The sequence below is a fragment of the Sebastes fasciatus genome, chromosome 3, assembly GCF_043250625.1.
Source record: "Sebastes fasciatus isolate fSebFas1 chromosome 3, fSebFas1.pri, whole genome shotgun sequence".
Taxonomy (NCBI): Eukaryota; Metazoa; Chordata; class Actinopteri; order Perciformes; family Sebastidae; genus Sebastes; species Sebastes fasciatus.
In genome coordinates this window covers 4,404,954-4,424,649 of record NC_133797.1, presented here as the reverse complement: position 1 = coordinate 4,424,649, position 19,696 = coordinate 4,404,954, and the positions used below count along the sequence as shown (strand labels likewise).

The 19,696-nt window shown below is 40.7% G+C and overlaps 1 protein-coding gene across 1 annotated transcript in view; it reads right to left on the bottom strand.

The window, feature by feature from the left end:
- sorcs3a (sortilin related VPS10 domain containing receptor 3a) overlaps nt 1-19,696 on the bottom strand; it is a 290,914-nt gene that overhangs the window by 125,160 nt on the left and 146,058 nt on the right. The window contains exons 3-4 of the mRNA XM_074631018.1: nt 13,624-13,723; nt 2,517-2,675 (exon numbers count right to left, since the gene is read on the bottom strand). Of these exons, the coding sequence (XP_074487119.1) occupies nt 2,517-2,675; nt 13,624-13,723 (259 nt within the window). The remainder of the gene's footprint in view (nt 1-2,516; nt 2,676-13,623; nt 13,724-19,696) is intronic.

Here is a 19,696-nt window from a genome sequence, read left to right as displayed (position 1 = left end):
TAAGAACCTCTCGTGGTTGCAGTGATTTACACTTAAAAAAATATATATATATTTAATTGCGATTAATAGCATGATTGTCCATAGTTAATCGTGATTCATCGCAAAAGAATCGCAAATTTTTTTACTGTATCTGTTCAAAATGTACCTTAATAGGGAGATTTGTCAAATATTTAATACTCTTATCAACATGAGAGTGGCCAAATATACTTGCTTTATGCAAATGTATGTATATGTTTATTATTGGAAATCAATTAACAACAGAAAACAATGACAAATATTGTCCAGAAACCCTCACAGGTACTGCATTTAGCATAAAACAATATGCTCAAATCATAACATGGCAAACTGCAGCCCAACAGGCAACAACAGCTGTCAGTGTGTCAGTGTGCTGACTTGACTATAACTTGCCCCCAAACTGCATGTGATTATCAACAACTGCTTCAGTTTGTTTGGACTCTTATTTCTACTACTATTACTTTCTGTTCAGAGGAAGCGTTAAAACAGTCAACATGAAGAGTTACACAGTGAACTGCAGTTTTGCTGCACAGGTCTGGTCCTATTCTACCCAGATCTGGTCCTATTCTACCCAGATCTAGTCCGATTCCCAGATCTGGTCCTATTCTACCCAGATCTGGTCCTATTCTACCAAGATATGGTCTTTGTTTACCCAGATCTGGTGCTATTCTACCCAGATCTGGTGTGATTCTACCCAGATCTGGTCCTATTCTACCCAGATCTGGTTCTATTCTACCCAGATCTGGTTCTATTCTACCAAGATATGGTCTTTGTTTACCCAGATCTGGTCCTATTCTACCAAGATATAGTCTTTGTTTACCCTGATCTGGTCCTATTCTACCCAGATCTGATGTGATTCTTATATTCTACCCAGATCTGGTTCTATCCTACCCATTTCTGGCCCCAATCTACCTAGATCTAGTTTTTATCCACTCAGAACTGGTCCTATTCTACCCAGATCTGGTCTGATTGTGGTGACAATTGTGGTTTGTATTCATTCAATCAAATAACACAGCTTTGGCCGTTGCAGACACACCTGGCGGAGAGCTGCACTCTACTGAGTGCACCTTTCTAGTTTATATTTAATTGTTCACCCATCGATGTGAGAATACATACTTAAATGCCGTAAATCCACTCTGCCAAGAAAAACCCCTGACATTTGTCCATGCGGTGAGAACCTTTTCAGAGCTTTATCGTTGACAGGTTTGATACAGCCACCACTGTTCACCAATCATCACCCTCCTGCACCATGTCCCCCCCTGCAGGGCGATGGCTTTGGCTCTCAGGTCAGAGTCATTGACCTTAATGGCTGGGTACAATCTTAGGCACTGTGTGAAGATGGTGTGCAGAGCTCCAAACAGTGTGACAAAGCCCAGTGAAGGTGACACCTGGTAAGGGATATGGGAGGCTAAGAATCACTTTAAGGCACCGATATGTAATAATGTACCATTACCTCTCAACTGCAGTGACAGCCGGGGCTGAAATAATAAGTGAGTCTCTGTCAGACAACAAAAGGGAGAGTCCAAAATAAAGCCAGAGCTAATAAACAAATGACTAGTTCCTGTGCTGTAATGGCTTGCATGGTGCATTGTGTACATTCCCACAGCATAATTTCCATCAGTACAACACAGTGGTGCCCTAGTCACCACTCTGCGGCTCTGAGCTTCTGTTTTTTTTTAACATAAATACCCGTTTCAGTCACTGTCGAGTCATTCCTTCCTTCCTGCAAATGTTTCACAAGGAAAGTTTGTAAATAATGATTCTAATAATTTTCTAGGAAGGTTCTTTTAAAGAACCATGTATAATGTGGCACTAATTGTGAGTAAAATGGAGACATTGTTCAATTTGCACACTTCCAATAATTCCAATTAAATGCTAAGCTATCTGAACCTAGAGTATTTTAATGAGTGCACGGCAGGTCAATTGAACATACAAAAATGTTGCACTTTGTCTACAGGCAGTGTATCAGAACATTGTGTCTGTTTTCCTTGTAAATCCCAAATGACACAGTCATTTCCAAGAAAAGAAAAGAAAGGAAATCATAAGCTACTGTAAGACTCTTTGAGGCGGAAGGGCTGACACATAGAGACAGAAAACCATTCACGCTCACATTCACACCTACGGGACATTTAGAGTCAACAATGAACCTGCATGTCTTTGGGAGGAAACCGGAGACCCCAGAGAAAACCCACGCTAACACGGGGAGAACATGCAAACTCCACACAGATGAGCCCCAAGCTGGGATTTGAACCTGCGATCCTGTTGCTGTGAGGCAGCAGTGCTAACCACTGCACCACCTTTATTATTGTACATTCTAATTCATATTCAGCCAGTGAATGAATGGCCTATACTATCAGGTTATTAGCCCAATTGATGAAAATTGCAGGCCCTAGTGAATATGTACTGTGGGCAACACAAAGGTAGAGACGGCTGTAAGTAAATCACATGCAGCTAATTGTGGCGAGGACAGAAAAGAGATACAACATCAAGCGCAATCTGACCTTCTGGTCGTGACTGTAGGCCAAGGCCCAGTCCTCCTCGGTGGGGTGGAACAAAAGGCTCAGGACGTAGAAAGTGAGGCGGTACTTCTGGTAACTGGCTCCCTCATCAGAGCTGATGAGCACGCTGCTTTCAAACTCCGGATCCGTCAACACCATAATCTGAGAAGAGAGAGGGAGGAGAAAGGAGAGCGTACACACATGGCAAGGGGGGGCAGGCATGAAGGAATGAAGGGCGAGTTTGAGTAAAGAGGTGGAAAGATGGGGGAGATGAGAAGGTAGAAGAGAGATGTTAGAGGCAGGAGCAGTGTCAGCAGAAAAGGCTCGGCTTTTTGGCGCACGTCAGGCTTATTCTTGGCAAACAGCTCCTCTATATATCCTACTTCATTTCACGAGTGTGACTCGCGCGCTTCTGTTGCCATGGCTCTGTGGCTCTTCCTGTGCACTCCGAGGTGAAGTTTTCATCATATCTCTCCGAAATAAGATCAAGGTTGTTTCACAGCAACAAGAGGTGAAACGATGTGTAAAACCAGAACTGACCAAAAGAACACTTGAAGAACACAGGTGGGTTGAAAAACCATGTAATAAATCGTCCTTCTATACAGAAAGGTGATGGAGCTTGTAGTCTAAGTGCTGTATAAACAGCCTTGCATGAATCCACATATACATTATGTTATTTTCTTTATCAGCTGTAGTCTTTTAGTATGTCATTTCTTTAGTATTGCTCCTTCCGAAAAAAAATTATAATTTAAAATTTAACAGCACCACAGTGGTAGAAGCCCTAATTTCATGCTTGACATATTTCTGCCAGAGCTATCACAGTTATTACAGAATTCAATAAGAACAGGAATTCCACAATGCATATTTCCTTCAGCTAATGACATTTAGAGTCTTTGTGGAGCCAGATAAAATGGTCACAGGAATTCCTCCTTGACTAAAGCGGAGGTGGGTGAATAGATGTGTAATATGTTTAAAGAAAGGTGTATTCTTTTGAATCAGACTATGCTTTTGAATGCAAGCATATTCATGCATAGAAGGTTATATTAATTCAGATGTTGAAAAAAAAAATCCATTATTGGGGCATTTCACTTTGCAATTTTGTAGGCTAAATAAATTTAGTTTAAATAGGGATTTGCATTAGTAATAATAAATCAATAGTGTTCATTTTAACTGTAGGATATATATGCTGATTTATGCTATACTAGTGACTATAATTCCTTATCCTTTCAGTATCAGAATTAGGGCTATCGAAGTTAACGGGTTAACGCAAATTTGTTTTAACGCCACTGATTTCTTTAACGCATTAACGCAACTTGTGATTTTTTTAGGTTGTAGCAGTTTTAAAGCTACAGTGAAGATGCTGGTATCGTGTGAAACTAAATTACCTGAGCAATCCAATGGTAACCATGTCATACTAGCTTGTTGTGAAGGAGGCTAAACAATGCTCCAAAAACTCATGGAAAAACTAGTATGGCCATTTTCAAAGGGGTCCCTTGACCTCTGAGCTCCAGATATGTGAATGAAAATGGGTTCTATGGGTACCCACGAGTCTCCCCTTTACAGACATGCCCACTTTATGATAATCACATGCAGTTTGGGGCAAGTCATAGTCAAGTCAGCACACTGACACACTGACAGCTGTTGTTGCCTGTTGGGCTGCAGTTTGCCATGTTATGATTTGAGCATATTGTTTTATGCTTAATGCAGTACCTGTGAGGGTTTCTGGACAATATTTGTCATTGTTTTGTGTTGTTAATTGATTTCAGATAATAAATATATACATACATTTTCATAAAGCAGCATATTTGTCCACTCCCATGTTGCTAAGACTATTAAATACTTGACAAATCTCCCTTTAAGGTTTTTTTTTTTTTTTGAAGATTAAAATGTGCAATTAATTTGCGATTAATTAAGTACAATCATGCAATTAATCATAATTAAATGTTTTGATAGATTGACAGCCCTACTCAGAATCAAAATTAGAAAAACTTTATTGTCAATCACAAGGCAATGGTTTCATGAAAATCATGAGTAAGTAAAAAACAATGTACACAGAATGGAAGATACAAATTGAACAAAAAAAAATGCATTATGGTAAATATGGCTCAAATATGGCACAAGAGGTAGCAAAGTGCCATTATATAAGCTAGCGTGCAAAATCTTTCAGTGTCTCTTTAATACTAAAATTGAATTAGCAGATTTGTTTTGGTCACCTGGGGGCAGAGAGACAATCTGAAACACCTTATAAAGGTAATATGGAACATGTGTTAACACACCAGGCTGTTCACTTTTTGTAGCTATTCCTACGAACAGTAACGCATTATAATAACACGTGAATTGATTACGTATGTTATATACGATAGGAGGTCGGGGCGTATGGGAGGGTCTAAAATCAACAGACTTTCACCCAGGAGACCGCCATTGCGTCCGAGAAGTCAGCGTTGACTTGATAATTTCCATACTTAAGTAACGCCATAGTTATTCTAACCCAAACCACGATCTTTTCCTAAACCTAATCAAGTAGTTTTGTTGCCTAAACAATGCAGGAGCTCACATGAGCGTACTTATCGCTCGTGTTGTAGGACATTCGAGGGAAAAAGTACAAAAAATAACGAAAACATTTTTCGTAAGATATCATACAAACCATCATGTGAGGATATATTGGTATAGCTTATTTACACATCCAGGAGACAGAAAGCATCATTATTATCCAAGTAGTCATGTTTGCAACATTCAAAATGCTAATTGTGTTTCTGGTGACATGATGAATTCACTCTCCTTTTTAACTCTATTTGGGCCTCCACCACATGCAGAGGAAGATATCAATCCCTTTTAGCTGCTAGCTGTTCGACTTACTTAGCTTAGTTACCTAGTAGCTAACTTTATCCGTCTGCTGTTTGGTGGGGGGGCAGGTATTGGGTTTACTAAAGCCTTTTTGGCTGAAAAAAAGTAAACAAGGTTTATGAGCGTTGAGTTTTTTGGAAACTGTAGAGCTGAGGGGAACTGAAGAGTGGGGGTAGCCAGAATAATAGAATAGAAAGACAAATCTCTGTGGGATTGTCACTACGAGCAAAACCCCTTCACACTACACTGAATCATTTGTTCCATTATCAATATGAAAATATGGGCCGGGGCATGTTTATCTCTCGTATAAGTCTCTATTGTGAGGTGGAATTGTGGGTCGTGGCTTTGCTTCGTGGCCCAAATGGCTGCGTTCTCTCTCGTCAATTCAATTTGAATTGGGGAAAAAAAACAGCAGCACATTTGTCACTGACAGAACTGCTAGCCCTCTTTCCAGAGCTTTAACCAGTAACCCTCCCTGGTGGTGATTTAGATAAATTGTTTTTCATTAAGCACCAATAAACGGAAAAGCACATTCTCAAACTGGATCTCTCATCGGCCCGGCTTCGCCAACGTTGGCATCGCCGTGCTACGCCGAGACCTCCTGATATCTGCCAGTGTCTTCGGGGCTTGTCAGATGTAATTAACAGTAATCATATTCTATAATCATATAGTAAGCAGCAGACTCTCCATTGTGAATGGGAAATTACATTCGCCGTGCTTTATTCAAATCAAATGAAATGTCAGGATTTTCAGGTAAATAAAGAAGTAGAAATGCCTTGAAGAGGTGTATGCACATACCGTACATTTCATATTAAAATCCACCCTTTAAGCCTTATTTTTCAGTCATCAGTGTTATGTCCCCTTCTCTATGCTCACTATTTAACTACATCCTTCAATTGCAGTGCTTTTGGCTCATCTTTTCTCAAGCCTTTGAATCACGGCGGCTCACAATTTGCTCTTTTAATACTGGGAATGGGGCCTAGAAAGTATTGTCACCTTCACTTTACTCATTTACCACCATGTAAGTGTGAAAACAGACACATTATTTCACCAACCTTACACATTATCGTAACACAGCCAGTTTTATGTCTGTCGCCTCAGCGATTAGAAAGAACCCACAACCAATTCGAAGCCAATACAAAGGCGGGAACAGGAGCAAGCGGCCAATTTCTCTTGCCCTGCCTACTAAAACAATCACCCTCAGAAAATAATTACTCACTTCCAAAATCACAGTGGCCGATAGCATTAGCAGGGGGTGATTAAGATTTCCCTCACAGCGAGCGCTCAGCCTTTTGTGAGGAAGCGGGGCGAGTGAGGAGGGTAACAATACCGAATCGATAGAGGGTTGGAGGGATAACCGTTGGTGTTTTATCAGCCTGATGTTGAGCTGTGCATAAGCTGGAGCACGGAGATAGAAGCCGGTGTTGTCGGATCATGAGGTAAGTGGAGGTATGGATCAGAGACGGCAGGGAAAGAGACACCCTCCAGCAAATGAATCACGTCACGCCAGATCAATTGAGCTTAGTCTGTCTTTGACGGGAGGGTTTTAACAGAGATTGGTCGCCAGCAATATGCTCATTAACCATGGATCAACACTTAATCACCCACATCTAGCTATCATGTTTTCACTGTCTTGCCTCCTCGATGGCATTTTAAATGTGGATGTCTTAATTTTTTTTTAAATTAACCCAATCCAGCCGTTCGATTAAACTGTTCAAGGACTGAGCGCACGGAAAGAAAGACGTCAACGTATAGCGGAGAAGATTCATGGGAGGTGTCATTTTCAGAGGCCTTGCGCTAAATGTCATTACTATCATTCAAATCTATAATGTGACATTGTAAAAGGTCACAGCTTCCATCCACTTTTTTTCCTCGGACAATGTAAGAGACAGAGTTCTACATATGCTTCCTGAACGGTCGCAGTGGACACATAACGATTCCTTTATTGTGGTTTGAAAGGAATATCTGGAAAGAGTAGCAGACGATTATATCTTACAGTGAGCGATTAGGCTCTTTTTATCTGGTGGAACACAGCTAAATAAGGCCACTCAGATGCAAGGAGGCAACAAAAGGAGTGTAGCCAGCAGACAGGCGAACTTTCATCCATCTACGGGACGGCAAATCGAAATAATTAGATCAGAGATAAGGTGCGGAGGGGGAATTGGCCCCCATGGGCAGAGCCAGAGGTCGAGCATTAGAGTAAAATATTCTCCTGAGATTCCTTACTAGTTCTTGGCTGCGATGATGATTCACTTACACAGTAACATGCACACCATATGCAGTCAGATCAGTCTCAATATTAATGAATGCGCACAGAATGATTCACAAATGTATTTAAATGACTCTCTCCACAAATATGTGTATTTAAAAGTATCTGCAATTTTCATCAAAAATATATTTGGATGTTGTTACATTTATATACAAACTGTTGACCCTAAAACTGCTTGTTGTGTGAACTTCATTGCATTTGTGTTTTTTTTTTTAAACAAAATGCATTTCTTTCAACAGCAATGTAGCCAATCAGATGTCTCGTTTTCAGCCAATCACATGAGCGTGTCCCCACAAGGGTATCATGGATGTATAAAGAGAACTGGATACAGCATTGGCGGCGGGCTCCCGTTCATTTCTATCAGAGTTTATCAGTGGCTACATGAAGCCAAAATGGCTTGACTGCCGAGTGATAAAGTACCCGGATCATCCGGCGATCTTCCACATCCATTCGGCCCATAGTGCAGGCACAGGCAGTAGCGTTTCCTTTAACTCCGCCTCCCAGCCCTCGCTCCAGCTTCATTCAGGGTCTCATTCACATGAACGGAGGAAGGGAAATAATTTGGATGCAGCTATTAGTGCAGTTTACAACTTTTAGAAGCTAATGATTTAAATAAGGGCTATTAGAGTGTTCATACTGGGAGGTTGATTTACCTCAAAGGAGTTACAGACGTCTCTTTCCCCAATGTAAGTCTCTGGGAAAAAGTCATTTTGGGCCCAATGGCATCACGTGACGGACGCGGAGGTTGTAGTGCCACCGAAAATTTGCTTCAGCACCCTTCCTGGGGTTTTGGAGAGTATGTCTGACTTTGCGGGAAGACCCGCCTCTACTCTGTCTCTGATTGGCTAATGGCTTCTGAAGGCGGTTTAATCATATTAATAATAATTTTTCCCAGAGGTAGCCTAAATACATAAATATGGGAATATGTAATAATAATAATAATCACACTCATTATCATACTTATTTTTATCACTAAAACTGTGTCTGATAGATAAGTCTAAAATAAATCTTTCATATATGTTTTGTTTGTAAAAATCTGGAGGCTTTTAACGGGGCTGGAGAGGCAGTCATGGCAGGTGAGAGGAGAGGAAGGGCCCGCAAAGCATGTTGGAGGCTCCACATCCAGGGGTGCATGGATGCTGGAGGACAGCCATTAGCGAGGGTCGGTCCGCTCGCGGTCTTGTGGAGCTTCTAAACTCTGAAAACGTTGTCTTTGTACAATTGCCATTATTGAAAATCTACGCAGTTGATTTATCGCCTTAAAAAAAATCCAAGACTGAATTTAATGATGGAAAACCATAATGTTGTTCAGACCGGGTAGCCTATATCTTCAGACTGCAGGAACAAAAGCATTCCTCCTAGACCTGTCTAGTTCAAAGCTCCAAGTAAGTATCATAGCTAGGCTACCTGCCGTTAGCCTTTAAAAGTAGCCAATCAGAGGCAGAGTAGGGGCGGGTCTTCCCGCAAGTCATACATACATACCCTCGTGGGGGATACGCTCATGTGATTGGCTGAAAAGGAGGGAAACATCTGATTGGCTACAGATAATTCCCTGTTGAGAAAAATGCAGTGAAGTTCACAAATGACAAGCAGTTTTTTTTAAATGGAGGTTCAACAGTTTGTATATAAATGTAACAACATCCAAATATGTTTTTGGTGAAAATTGCAAATACCTAAATACATATATTTGTGGATTTATATTACATGTATTTAAAACAAGAAACATTTGTATGTGCATCAGAAATATATTTGCGAACCTTGTTTTATTTTAATCATTTTTTACATTTATATACAAAGATAACTGTTTTTGTGTGCATTGTTTTTGTGGTGTTGTCACTTATATACAAAAGGTTATTTACATCTAGGATATTGTTATATTTTTCCTCTTTGGGGTGTTAACAAAGTTTATCTAATCTTATATAACTGAAATAAGACAAAAAATACAAATACCTCACATGATGAACAGAGAGAACCTCGGGGACTACATTCCTGCTATGCCCTTGATGTTGAATTAAATTTTCTCCACATAAAATAGGCAGGAGGAGTGAGTCATGAGGAGTAATCAGTGCTGGCTATGATCTGTTCCTCACCCTGACATGGTTCAGCTCAACAGTCCCAGGATCCTATTAACTCCAGCGCAATGCAAACATATTCAGGGTCAATACCTTGGTTCGGCCTTGGAAAAGTGAGGCTGATGAACCCGAGCGCCTCCACAACTCTGATCATGTCCTCATCACACATTCGTGCTTCATTTTCTGTAAGTCTGTTGATGCCAAGCACATTTTTATTTATTCAACATTTGTGGGAAGGCAGGTAGGTCAACCTGGACAAAATTATTATTTTCAAGGATAACATTTTCAATAAGTTTTGCAACACCCGTCATGGCACGAAAACTCTAAGCTCCGACGGCCGTTCTCAACCGCATCACTATGCCAATTTCTACAGTAAGTGTTGACACTGAAAACAAACTCGTTAACTCCTAAAATTGTAGCATATCAATAAAAACAAATATGTTTCTAAATGTCGCTGTGTTTTTTAATTTTGAATGACCTGTTTACATGGTTTAAAGGCAACTGTGGCCATGAGTGGCAGTTAAAGCAGTTACCATCAATGTTAAAGGTCCCATATTGTAAAAAGTTTTTTATTATAAAGTAGGTTTAAGTGCTTTATAAATACTGTTAAACTATCAAACGCTCAATATATGGAGAAATAGACACAGCCCGTATTCAGAAATATGTGTGTTTGAAACAAGCCGTTAGGATTTGTGTCCATTTGTGATGTCACAAATATACAATATTTATACCATTACACTGTTTTAAACATAAACATTCTAAATGTGTCCCAGTTCATTTCCTGTTGCAGTGTATGTGAATAACATCAACTGACAGGAAGTAAACATGGACCCAAGCTGTTGCCTAGCAACACAATTACGTTGAAATGCACTAAAACGGAGCATTTTAGACAGAGGGTAAATACAGGTATATTCAGGCAGACAGTACGAGGAAAATAAAAGATTTTTTGGAACATTGCAGCATGTAAACATGTTCTAGTAGAAACACAAAATACAAGTATGAACCTGAAAATGAGCACGATATGGGACCTTTTAAAGGAGAGTGAATATTGGACTTGACATTGGACATTTGCAAGGTGGCCAGAAACAAAACACCAAATTGATGATAATCAGCTCACCTTTTTTTCCTCAGCTGTAGGAAGTTAAAATTTCATTTTGTGATTGCAGACAGTACACTGACTCAGACATGCTCTTTTTTGTTTAAAATAGTAAAAACATTCAAAGAATGACTTGCAACTAATCGCCTCCAATTGTCATGTCAAGCTCCCTGTAAAACTATAATGATGATGTCTCCAGCTCTGGTGTCCTGAGGAGCACATCAGTGTAATGCTTTATAAACTCCCATTACCTCCATATGCATACAATCTGTTGTAACATGAGCTGGGTCAATTAGTACATTGTATGTGATAATGTTAATGTTTAGATACGGTATGTTGACTGGAAACGTATCGACATGGAAACAGCCTCGGGGGCAGTCTAGGCTTCAGACTCATACTTTAACTGAGCCGCTTACAGCACTCTGACCTCTTGGCTACAATTCCACTTGTCTATCAAATCGCTGCTCGGAGCACCAGACGAGTGGAGTTCACCACAGGGGCAAATCAGATTTACTGCCTGACACCGTGAGCTGGATATCACAGTTTATAGAAAAGTGAAGGGGATTTAGAATGTCCCTTTATGTGGAACTATACAGTATGTGATGCAGGAATTAGCATAATCTTTTAGGGGATCAGTTACCTGCACAATTCAATTCAGCTTATGTGAGAACAGGAAGTTAAGGAAGGTTCTGCAACTATTATTTCATTAAATAGTAACAAGTGACAAAAATTGAGGCAGATGGTAGAAATTGCAGTGCAAACCACTCACTGATCAGTTAACTAAATTCTTAGAATGTCGGAGGGAAAAGAAAAGTAATTGACAGAACTCTCCGGCAGATAAAAGACGACCGCAGATGGTTGGCAGTTGGCAGTGCTCGTACTTTTTTTCATTTTCTTTTTTTCTCTTTTTTTTGTGGACTGAAACTCTTATGATTCCACTTTTGATGGTTGCCAAAAACATCCTCATGCAGGGAGGAGGCAATGCCATAAATTAACACAATGTCCACAGATAAACTGTATATCATACATTCTCAAATAAAGCCAAGTAATAGAAGCCGGGTAAAAAAAGTTGAGGTATTGAATTACCTTTATATTCTACACAGTTCAGCCATAACATTCAGACCACTGACAGGTGAAGTGAATAACATTGATTATCTCGTTACAATGGCACCTGGCAGTGGGGGGGATATATCAGGCAGCAAGTGAACATTTTGAACTTTGAACTTTGTGTTGGAAGCAGAAAAAATGGACAATCGTAAGGATGTGAGCGACTTTGACAAGGGCCAGATAGTCATGGCTAGACGACTGGGTCAGAGCATCTCCAGAACTGCAGCTCTTGTGGGATGTTCCCGGTCTGCAGTGGTCAGGACCTACCAAAAGTGGTCCAAGGAAGGAAAACCGGTGAACCGGCGACAGAGTTGGACCCGAGGCTCATTGATGCACGTGGGGAGTGAAGGCTGGCCCGTGTTGTCTGATCCAATAGAAGAGCTACCGTAGCTCAAACTGATGAAAAAGTTAATGCTGGTTCCGATAGAAAGGTGTCAGAACACACAGTGCATCACAGTTTGTTGCGTATGGGGCTGCGTAGCCGCAGACCGGTCAGGGTGCTCATTCTGTCCTAATGTTGTCGCTGATCGGTGTATGTTATAGCTCATATTGGAAATTCAGCCTAATCTAAATTTCCACAGCACTAATTCCATCCGTACAACAACAGAGTCATATCACACTCATCACTCAGGTGCTCCGCTCACTAAATCAGTCCAATCTCTTCTGCTTTTGTCAAGGTCCTGGCTTTTTTTAGTAGTTTGTTTCCTGTTTTACTTTGAAAGTCACTCTCCTCTTGTGTCATGTTTGGTTTTACTTCCTGTCTTTGCATGTATTCCCGCCTTTTTGATCATCTGCCCCGCCCTGATCAGTTTCACCTGTCCCTCATTAGTTCTGCACTCACCTCACCTTGCTTCCCTGTTCTCTCTTCCCCAGATAGCCAGTCACTATTTATAGGCCTACCACCTCAGTTCCTTTGTTCATTTTGGTTCGTCTTTTGTCATTCTTGGAGTTTGTTTTGCCTTTTTCGTTCTCACTTCCAACTTGTCAAATACTGACGCTTGGGTCGGTGCCCCTAAACATCTGATACAGACGCACTGAGGCGCCCTTTAACTAACTCCAATATAAAATTCAGTCAGTATTATACGGTCAGAGCAACTGACGTAGTATAAAGAGCGAGAAAGTCCATTCAGGGCGGGTGGGTGGGAGGGGAGGTTGGACAAGTCAAACAAACGGGAGACTGCTGTTCGTTTCCCGTGTGAAACCAAGTCATCATTAACTTATTTTACCGTAGTTTTGTAAAATTGTGTAACTACTATTGTTATTTGAACCCAAACCACTATCTTTTCCTGAACCTAACCAAGTACTTTTGTTGCTTGAACCTAAACAAGAAGTTTTGTTGCGTAAGTAAACCTAAAAACGAAGTAAAACCTATGTCGGAAGATCATACTGCGAACACTGAACTTTATTTTGAAAAGTCACTATGCATGTAATGAGTGGAAACTGACAAACCATTCCTGACACATCAAAAACTAACTGCTAGAGGAGCGTAGGGACACTGACCGAGCATCGGTATTTGGGAGTGAGAATGTGTTGGTTGAAGATAATCAGTGAACGACAACACTATTTCTGTTACAAAAACAAAGTATGACGTGACTCATGACATGACAGTTGTACTGGAGTCAGTGATCAGTGGAAATGTATATTAACAAAAAACTTGTATCAGTAAGCTGGTAAGCGGTTATCTGCACAAAAACTGAGAATGAATGACTTGCAACATCTCACCTTTCTCTTGTTCGTTGGACAGACGTACAGGTAACTCAGGACAGTCTTGAATCCGACTTTGTCGTTCATTCTCTCGTACGTGGAGCCGTAGTCGGTAGATCTGAAAGGAGGAAATAAAAGGAAATACTGTAGAAGATAAACCTCACAAAAGCATACTGAAACTAATGGGTAAACAAACAGACTAAAGATTACCGGACATTGCGCCATTCGTGTCAGATGATATTGATTTTTGCAGTGATGAAAAAGAATGCAATATCACAGCATTGGGTAAAAAACAACAAGCATAAACAGGGTGGTACGGTACCGTACGGTTACTCTGTGCCGAGTGTAAAACCTCTGGCGATAGAACAAGAGAAGGTTAACCAATCATCTATAGCTGCCAACAAAAACGAACCATTCGAAGAATGTCTGGGGACCTGGTCCCGTAAATAATTAATTCACTCCCGATGACTATTATGAAATAAAATATGACGAGTGCAGAAACATGTGGATGTTCCTGAACCCATGGGCTTTAATAATTTAACAGTGGGAATGAGCCTGTTAGCCAGCCTAGTCCCTAGAAACTCCACATGAATCCATCATCACTAGTAACTACCAAATCTGCCTTCAAGTAGAATATTACAGCATTTACAGAGCTGTATTTTTTCCAGAGAAAGCTGCGTTCATGTGCCCAGGATTTTCAAATGTTTCTCTCTGTTGGGGACAGAGGCACCCACCCACCCACAACTGTGGCATAACTCCCATTTGGATTCGCAGTCTACTTCACAGTGTTATGAGGAAAAGTGAAGATGATACCTATTTCAGCGTTCATTCCTTTTTTTAGTCGGAGCCTCCCTGCTTGCGCTCTTTCAGCGGGAACGGGGGTTTCGGTGAAATTGCAAAGAGATTTCTCTCATTTAAATTCATTCCAGAATGCCTCGGAGAGACACAGTAGTTGCTATGATTACAAAGCACAATAATGAGTCAGACAGACAGCATCATTTCCACAGCACATTCAAGTGGAGGTGTGGGGAGAAGTGCTTGCACCGAGAGTGATCCTGATTTGGAGCAGAGGCAGCGAACTATACCGCTGGCCTCTGTATAACACCGTTGGAGCCCTCCTGAGAGAGGAGACTTCATAAATAGCAGAGAAACATATGTTGTTTCTGGCATGACACGGGTAAGCACATAGTGCCAGACGTGCTTTAATCATCTAGTCGCTGTAATGCATATGGTTAGATTTTCTTTAATGGAAAGTGGGGATATCTTTGGCGCAGACAGCAGCAGCAGGGAGATGGCAGCTCTCGGATGTGGACCAAGATTAAGTGTGACCCCCCACCACCCACCCTCAAACACTCATATCCTGCACAAGAGAGCTAATAAATATGAAAAGGAAAAAGAGCTGATTTTATTAGAGGAGATGGCAGAATGACAAAAGAAAGGTATCCACCTGCATTATATGTTTGTAATGGGAAACAAAATTAGGAAATGGTGAATGTGGGTAGTGGCAAGGCTGCATTATGGGCCAGGTTGCACTGTACTGTATCCAAAAGGCAGTAGTTTGATTCCTAACATAGTTATGTTGTCAGTACTTTCTGCTTACAGTGTTCAACCAAAAGCATAAAATGTGCCCAAAAAGGTGACGTGCTGGTTTTGTCTGGAGTTAATCTCCTACTTAACACACAGAACTTATTGCCTAAAACCCACTTTATTTTCTAATACCAATTTGTTATTTACCTTGTTGGCAGAAGAAATGTTGACGTTGTACATTTCTGCAAACCGAGAGATACGTTGAATGACAGTGTTTCTCAACCAAAAATTGATTTCATAAATACGTTTCATATCAGCCTCGTATCACGATTGCAGAAAAAAGCACGATGCCGCGGGGTTAACGTTGTGAAATGATGGGTCAGGTTTAGGCAACAAAATGACTAAACAAGATGGTTTGCGATGAAATAATAATGTAGCAACGTAACTAGCGGAAATACATTACAACTGCCCTTAGCGGACTTTCTTACTTAACGTTACATAAAGAGTGTAGCAAAGTTACGTAACAAGAATAAAGTCAACATTTACTTCTGTTTTCACATGGGACACTAACAGCGGTCTCCTGGGTGAAAGACCTGTGTTTGTTTGATCCATCCGACACCCCTCCCGCCCACTCTTAGTGGACTTCCCTGCCTGCTATATTATACCATGTAATTTAACGGTCACTTGCTCTGACTGAATGCAAAAAAGTCAACAATCGACGTGTCCATGATTTAAAAAAAAAACTTACAATGCCAACATTATTTCCTGATGGCTGTGCTGTGATTTATCGCTGAGCCTGTTCTCCGATTGTTTTACACTATTCCACTGATCGACGAATGTTGACGGTAACATGCTGAGACACTTGAGTTCGAAAATGCTGGGGAAAAATAAGAATGCAAGCTAGCAAAAATAGATGTAAAAGAAAATTGCATAAGACATCTTTCAAAAACACACTTTATGGTAAGAAACACCAACACGTTCTCATCCCAACTCGTCACATACGGATGATTTGTCAGACCCCTCGGCGTCACTTTTTGGTCGCCGTAAACACGTGCTTAATGTTGTAAATTAAACGAAAACACCTTTCTAGCTTCAGGCAACAAAACCACTTAGTTAGGTTTAGGAAACAACAACATAGTTGGGCTTAATATTACTACGTTTTGTACAGTGAAAATGTGACTTGATGTTGTGAACACGGGACACGAATGAACAGCTGATTGTAAAGTGAAATGTAATGCACGGGAAACAAACAGCGGTCTCCTGAATAAAAAGCCCTGTGTTGTTGGACCCATCCGACTTCCCCCCCACTCGAGTTTTAGGTGAAAACTCAAAAGGGTCCCTTTAGGAACAATCTTTAATGAAGAAAGTACATTTTCTAAATACATTTAGAGACGACTATAATCTGTAATTTATTCAGTGAAAAACACTTTTTTTAATATATTTTAGTTAAATTAAATCAACAACTTTAAGTAACAGCTAAGTTGATGACAAACATTGGCTGTAATGCCTGACAAAATTAAGTTTTCCACAATTAAATTTAGACTAACTGAACGTCTTTGTTATAGGCTCAGGGTGCGTTCCCAGCCATATGTGGCCTGACCTTCGCCCTCTGATCGAGTGATATATTCAGGAACTGACAAGCCCATTTTGACCTGAGCCTTATTTTTAAACATCCTCAGTGATGCAGAGAGGATTATCCATGCTAATATTTCACAGTACAGCAATTACTGCAGTGCCCTGTTTCATTAAAAAAGGCCTAATGCTTCTATTGTTTTTTAAAAATGCCAGGCGTTGAGCCCAAAGTTACAGATGGTGGCGTAGTTCTTTGCTGTAGGTTTCTGTTCGCTGATTGAGTTGATTTTCAGATTTAACTGATTATTTCTAAGGATTAAGGACTTTAGTTTTTGATTGTATTGGGATGTTAAAATCTTCACTTTTGCAAATGCCCTGTATTGCTCTGTTCGTATATGACTCTGGAAAAAGTCCTATTACTGTGAAAACCCCTGTCTTAAAGTCCAGCACACTGACACCAGCTTTGTGTTGTGGTAGGATCACCCAATGCCTTCTGCATGGCAACAAGTATAGGTGGGATGTAGCTTTTATTCTGGCATAATCCTGAACAGTGACCAGTCAGTCAGACAGGCTGGTGTCTGGAAGGGAGGCATTTCTGCCTATCTGCTCTTTGCAAAACCGATGCAGGTCTGGTCTGACTACTGTGACACGTGATTATCTCACAGCATCCCCTCCTCTCCCCTCCTGCCCATCAGTAGACTTACAAAGGTATTTGTGATACGTAAAAGACAAACGTAATCCACGACAAAGTATGTGTTCTTCCGAACGTAATTGAGATGCAATTTAGTTGTATGAGAACGTCATATTTTACGGGACAGGGCTGCTATGAGAAATAACAAGAGCACAGTCACCATATGAGGCCAGCCCCGTTTTTGGTTGAATGGGCTTACTTTGATTGGCTAAGCATGAACATGCAACTTTTTGAGGTGCAGACAGAGAGTATAGAAGCAAAAAGCTGAAACTCTGGTGCTTTTTTGACAATGGCCGCGTTAGCGCTGCCACTATTTTGGACTGAGTACGCCAACGAGTCTGTGGCCATGGATGTACAAAGAGATGTCCGAAAATCAGAGGATCATTTTTTTCGAAGTAAATCAACTTCCCAGTAGGAACACTTGAATAGCCCTCATTTAAATCATTATGCCCTAAAAGTTCTAAAATGAACTAATAGCTGAATCCAGAGTTATTTTCCTCGGCATAATGAACGTGCATCAGACCCACGGGACTGCACCGCCCTGAACGCTCGTATGACACATCTGGTTCTGCCAGCTTCCTGCTAGCTGTATGCGGCTGTAATAATGGATATATTGGCTGTAACTCATCACTTTTATTATCTTCTAATACATCCATGGGCTGTATACTGTCAGCCTGTACCGTGGTGGATGTATTAACGTCTCTGTTCCCAAACAACCGGCTATCAGCCAGTAGCTAGTAGCGCTGGTAGCATGACATCAGCAGAATTTAATGGACACAGCCTCTTCTACATCCATGGTCTGTTGGACATCAATTTTGGAGGTCCTTGACATGAAAAAGTTTTGCTCTCAAAATCAGTGTTCTATATTCAGTGTGCTATCTTTTTCTAACTTCCATTTATGTCCATAACTCACTTTAAGCTCCTCTGGGAAGCAGCCGGGCAAAAAAGTTGAATAAATAAATAAGTAAGTAAGTTAATAGTTATAATAGTGTGCATATTTGTAATTTGTATTGTTCCAACACAGGTCATTACAGTAGATACATTATGACAATAGAAATTATTTTGTTTTACTTTTGTACAGCACTTTGTAGCGGACGTTTTAAAAGGCGTCCCGTAGTCGCTTTCAGTCCAAAATGGCTGAGGCGTAGCTCTGCCGCTGGGCACCGACGTTGCAAATGGACAAACAGTTGACTTTCACTTCTTAGTAATATACCTTCTTTGGTGCAGAGACACTCTCCAGTTTGAAGGCTCCACCTTTTTTCATAGAACTAAGGTTATATTGCATAACCGTCATTTTCTGTAAACCAATACGTCTAAATATTCATGAAACAAAACCCCCCTCAAAATTCTCATGTGATTACAACGTTTATCTGAGCCTCGCTGTTCAGTCACCGCTTCCCCATCAGCTTATACCACAAGCTCGTGCCGCTTGTTTTGTCCGGTCACCGTGTGCAAAGACATGACGTGGCAAAGTTGCACAGACAGTGTCTACAAAGAATGGAGAGAAAAAATACTGCTACCGCCTTGAGTGTTCTACATGTTTTCTCTATCTGAGGCATTATACCAGTATGCTTTTGGCAACCTGTTTCCATCTCTGTTTAGACAAGCAGTTTGTGAGCTTTCCTGTGGATAGTGTGGCTGTTTCAGGCTTGTGGTGAAAGATAGCAGCTGGAAAATATTTTTTTGTGATTATCAGTAAAAAGAGATTAAGGCAGATTTGAGTCAGGATGTTACATCACACTCTCTTGAGTGGAAGATTTTCTCAGTAAGTCTTTGACCATGAAACAGACTTACCGCACTGGCAATAGTATGGTATATTATGTTAGGTATGGCATTTAAAGAGCATAATTGATTGTTGAACATGCAAAAGCTAGACCTCTATCACGCTATTTACTCTAACACTAGCACCGGGGTGTTTTATAATGCAAATAACTCCACAAGCATTTCATCCCATGACTTTGCCTAAATGTGTAATTTTTGATGTTTTCTGAAGCTTAGAAGGTACTAAAATGAAACACACAAAATTTCTGAGCGTTCATATCTCTGACAGCATACTACTATGCAAATGCACAAAGGTGAATCTACACATTATTTATTACATTTAGGATTTCATCCTTATTTTGGGTGCTGCCCTAATAGTATAGATCGGAGGATAGGAGGATGGGGTCAATCTCATCTTATTCCATTGCGCAGTGCATTTGAGATGAGAGCGGTTGTGTCTAGAAGGGAACCCTAAAAACTGATCTGAGATCTGCAAAACTGTGCAAAAGCTCTTGCGAGACTCGCTGCCCGACGACCTAT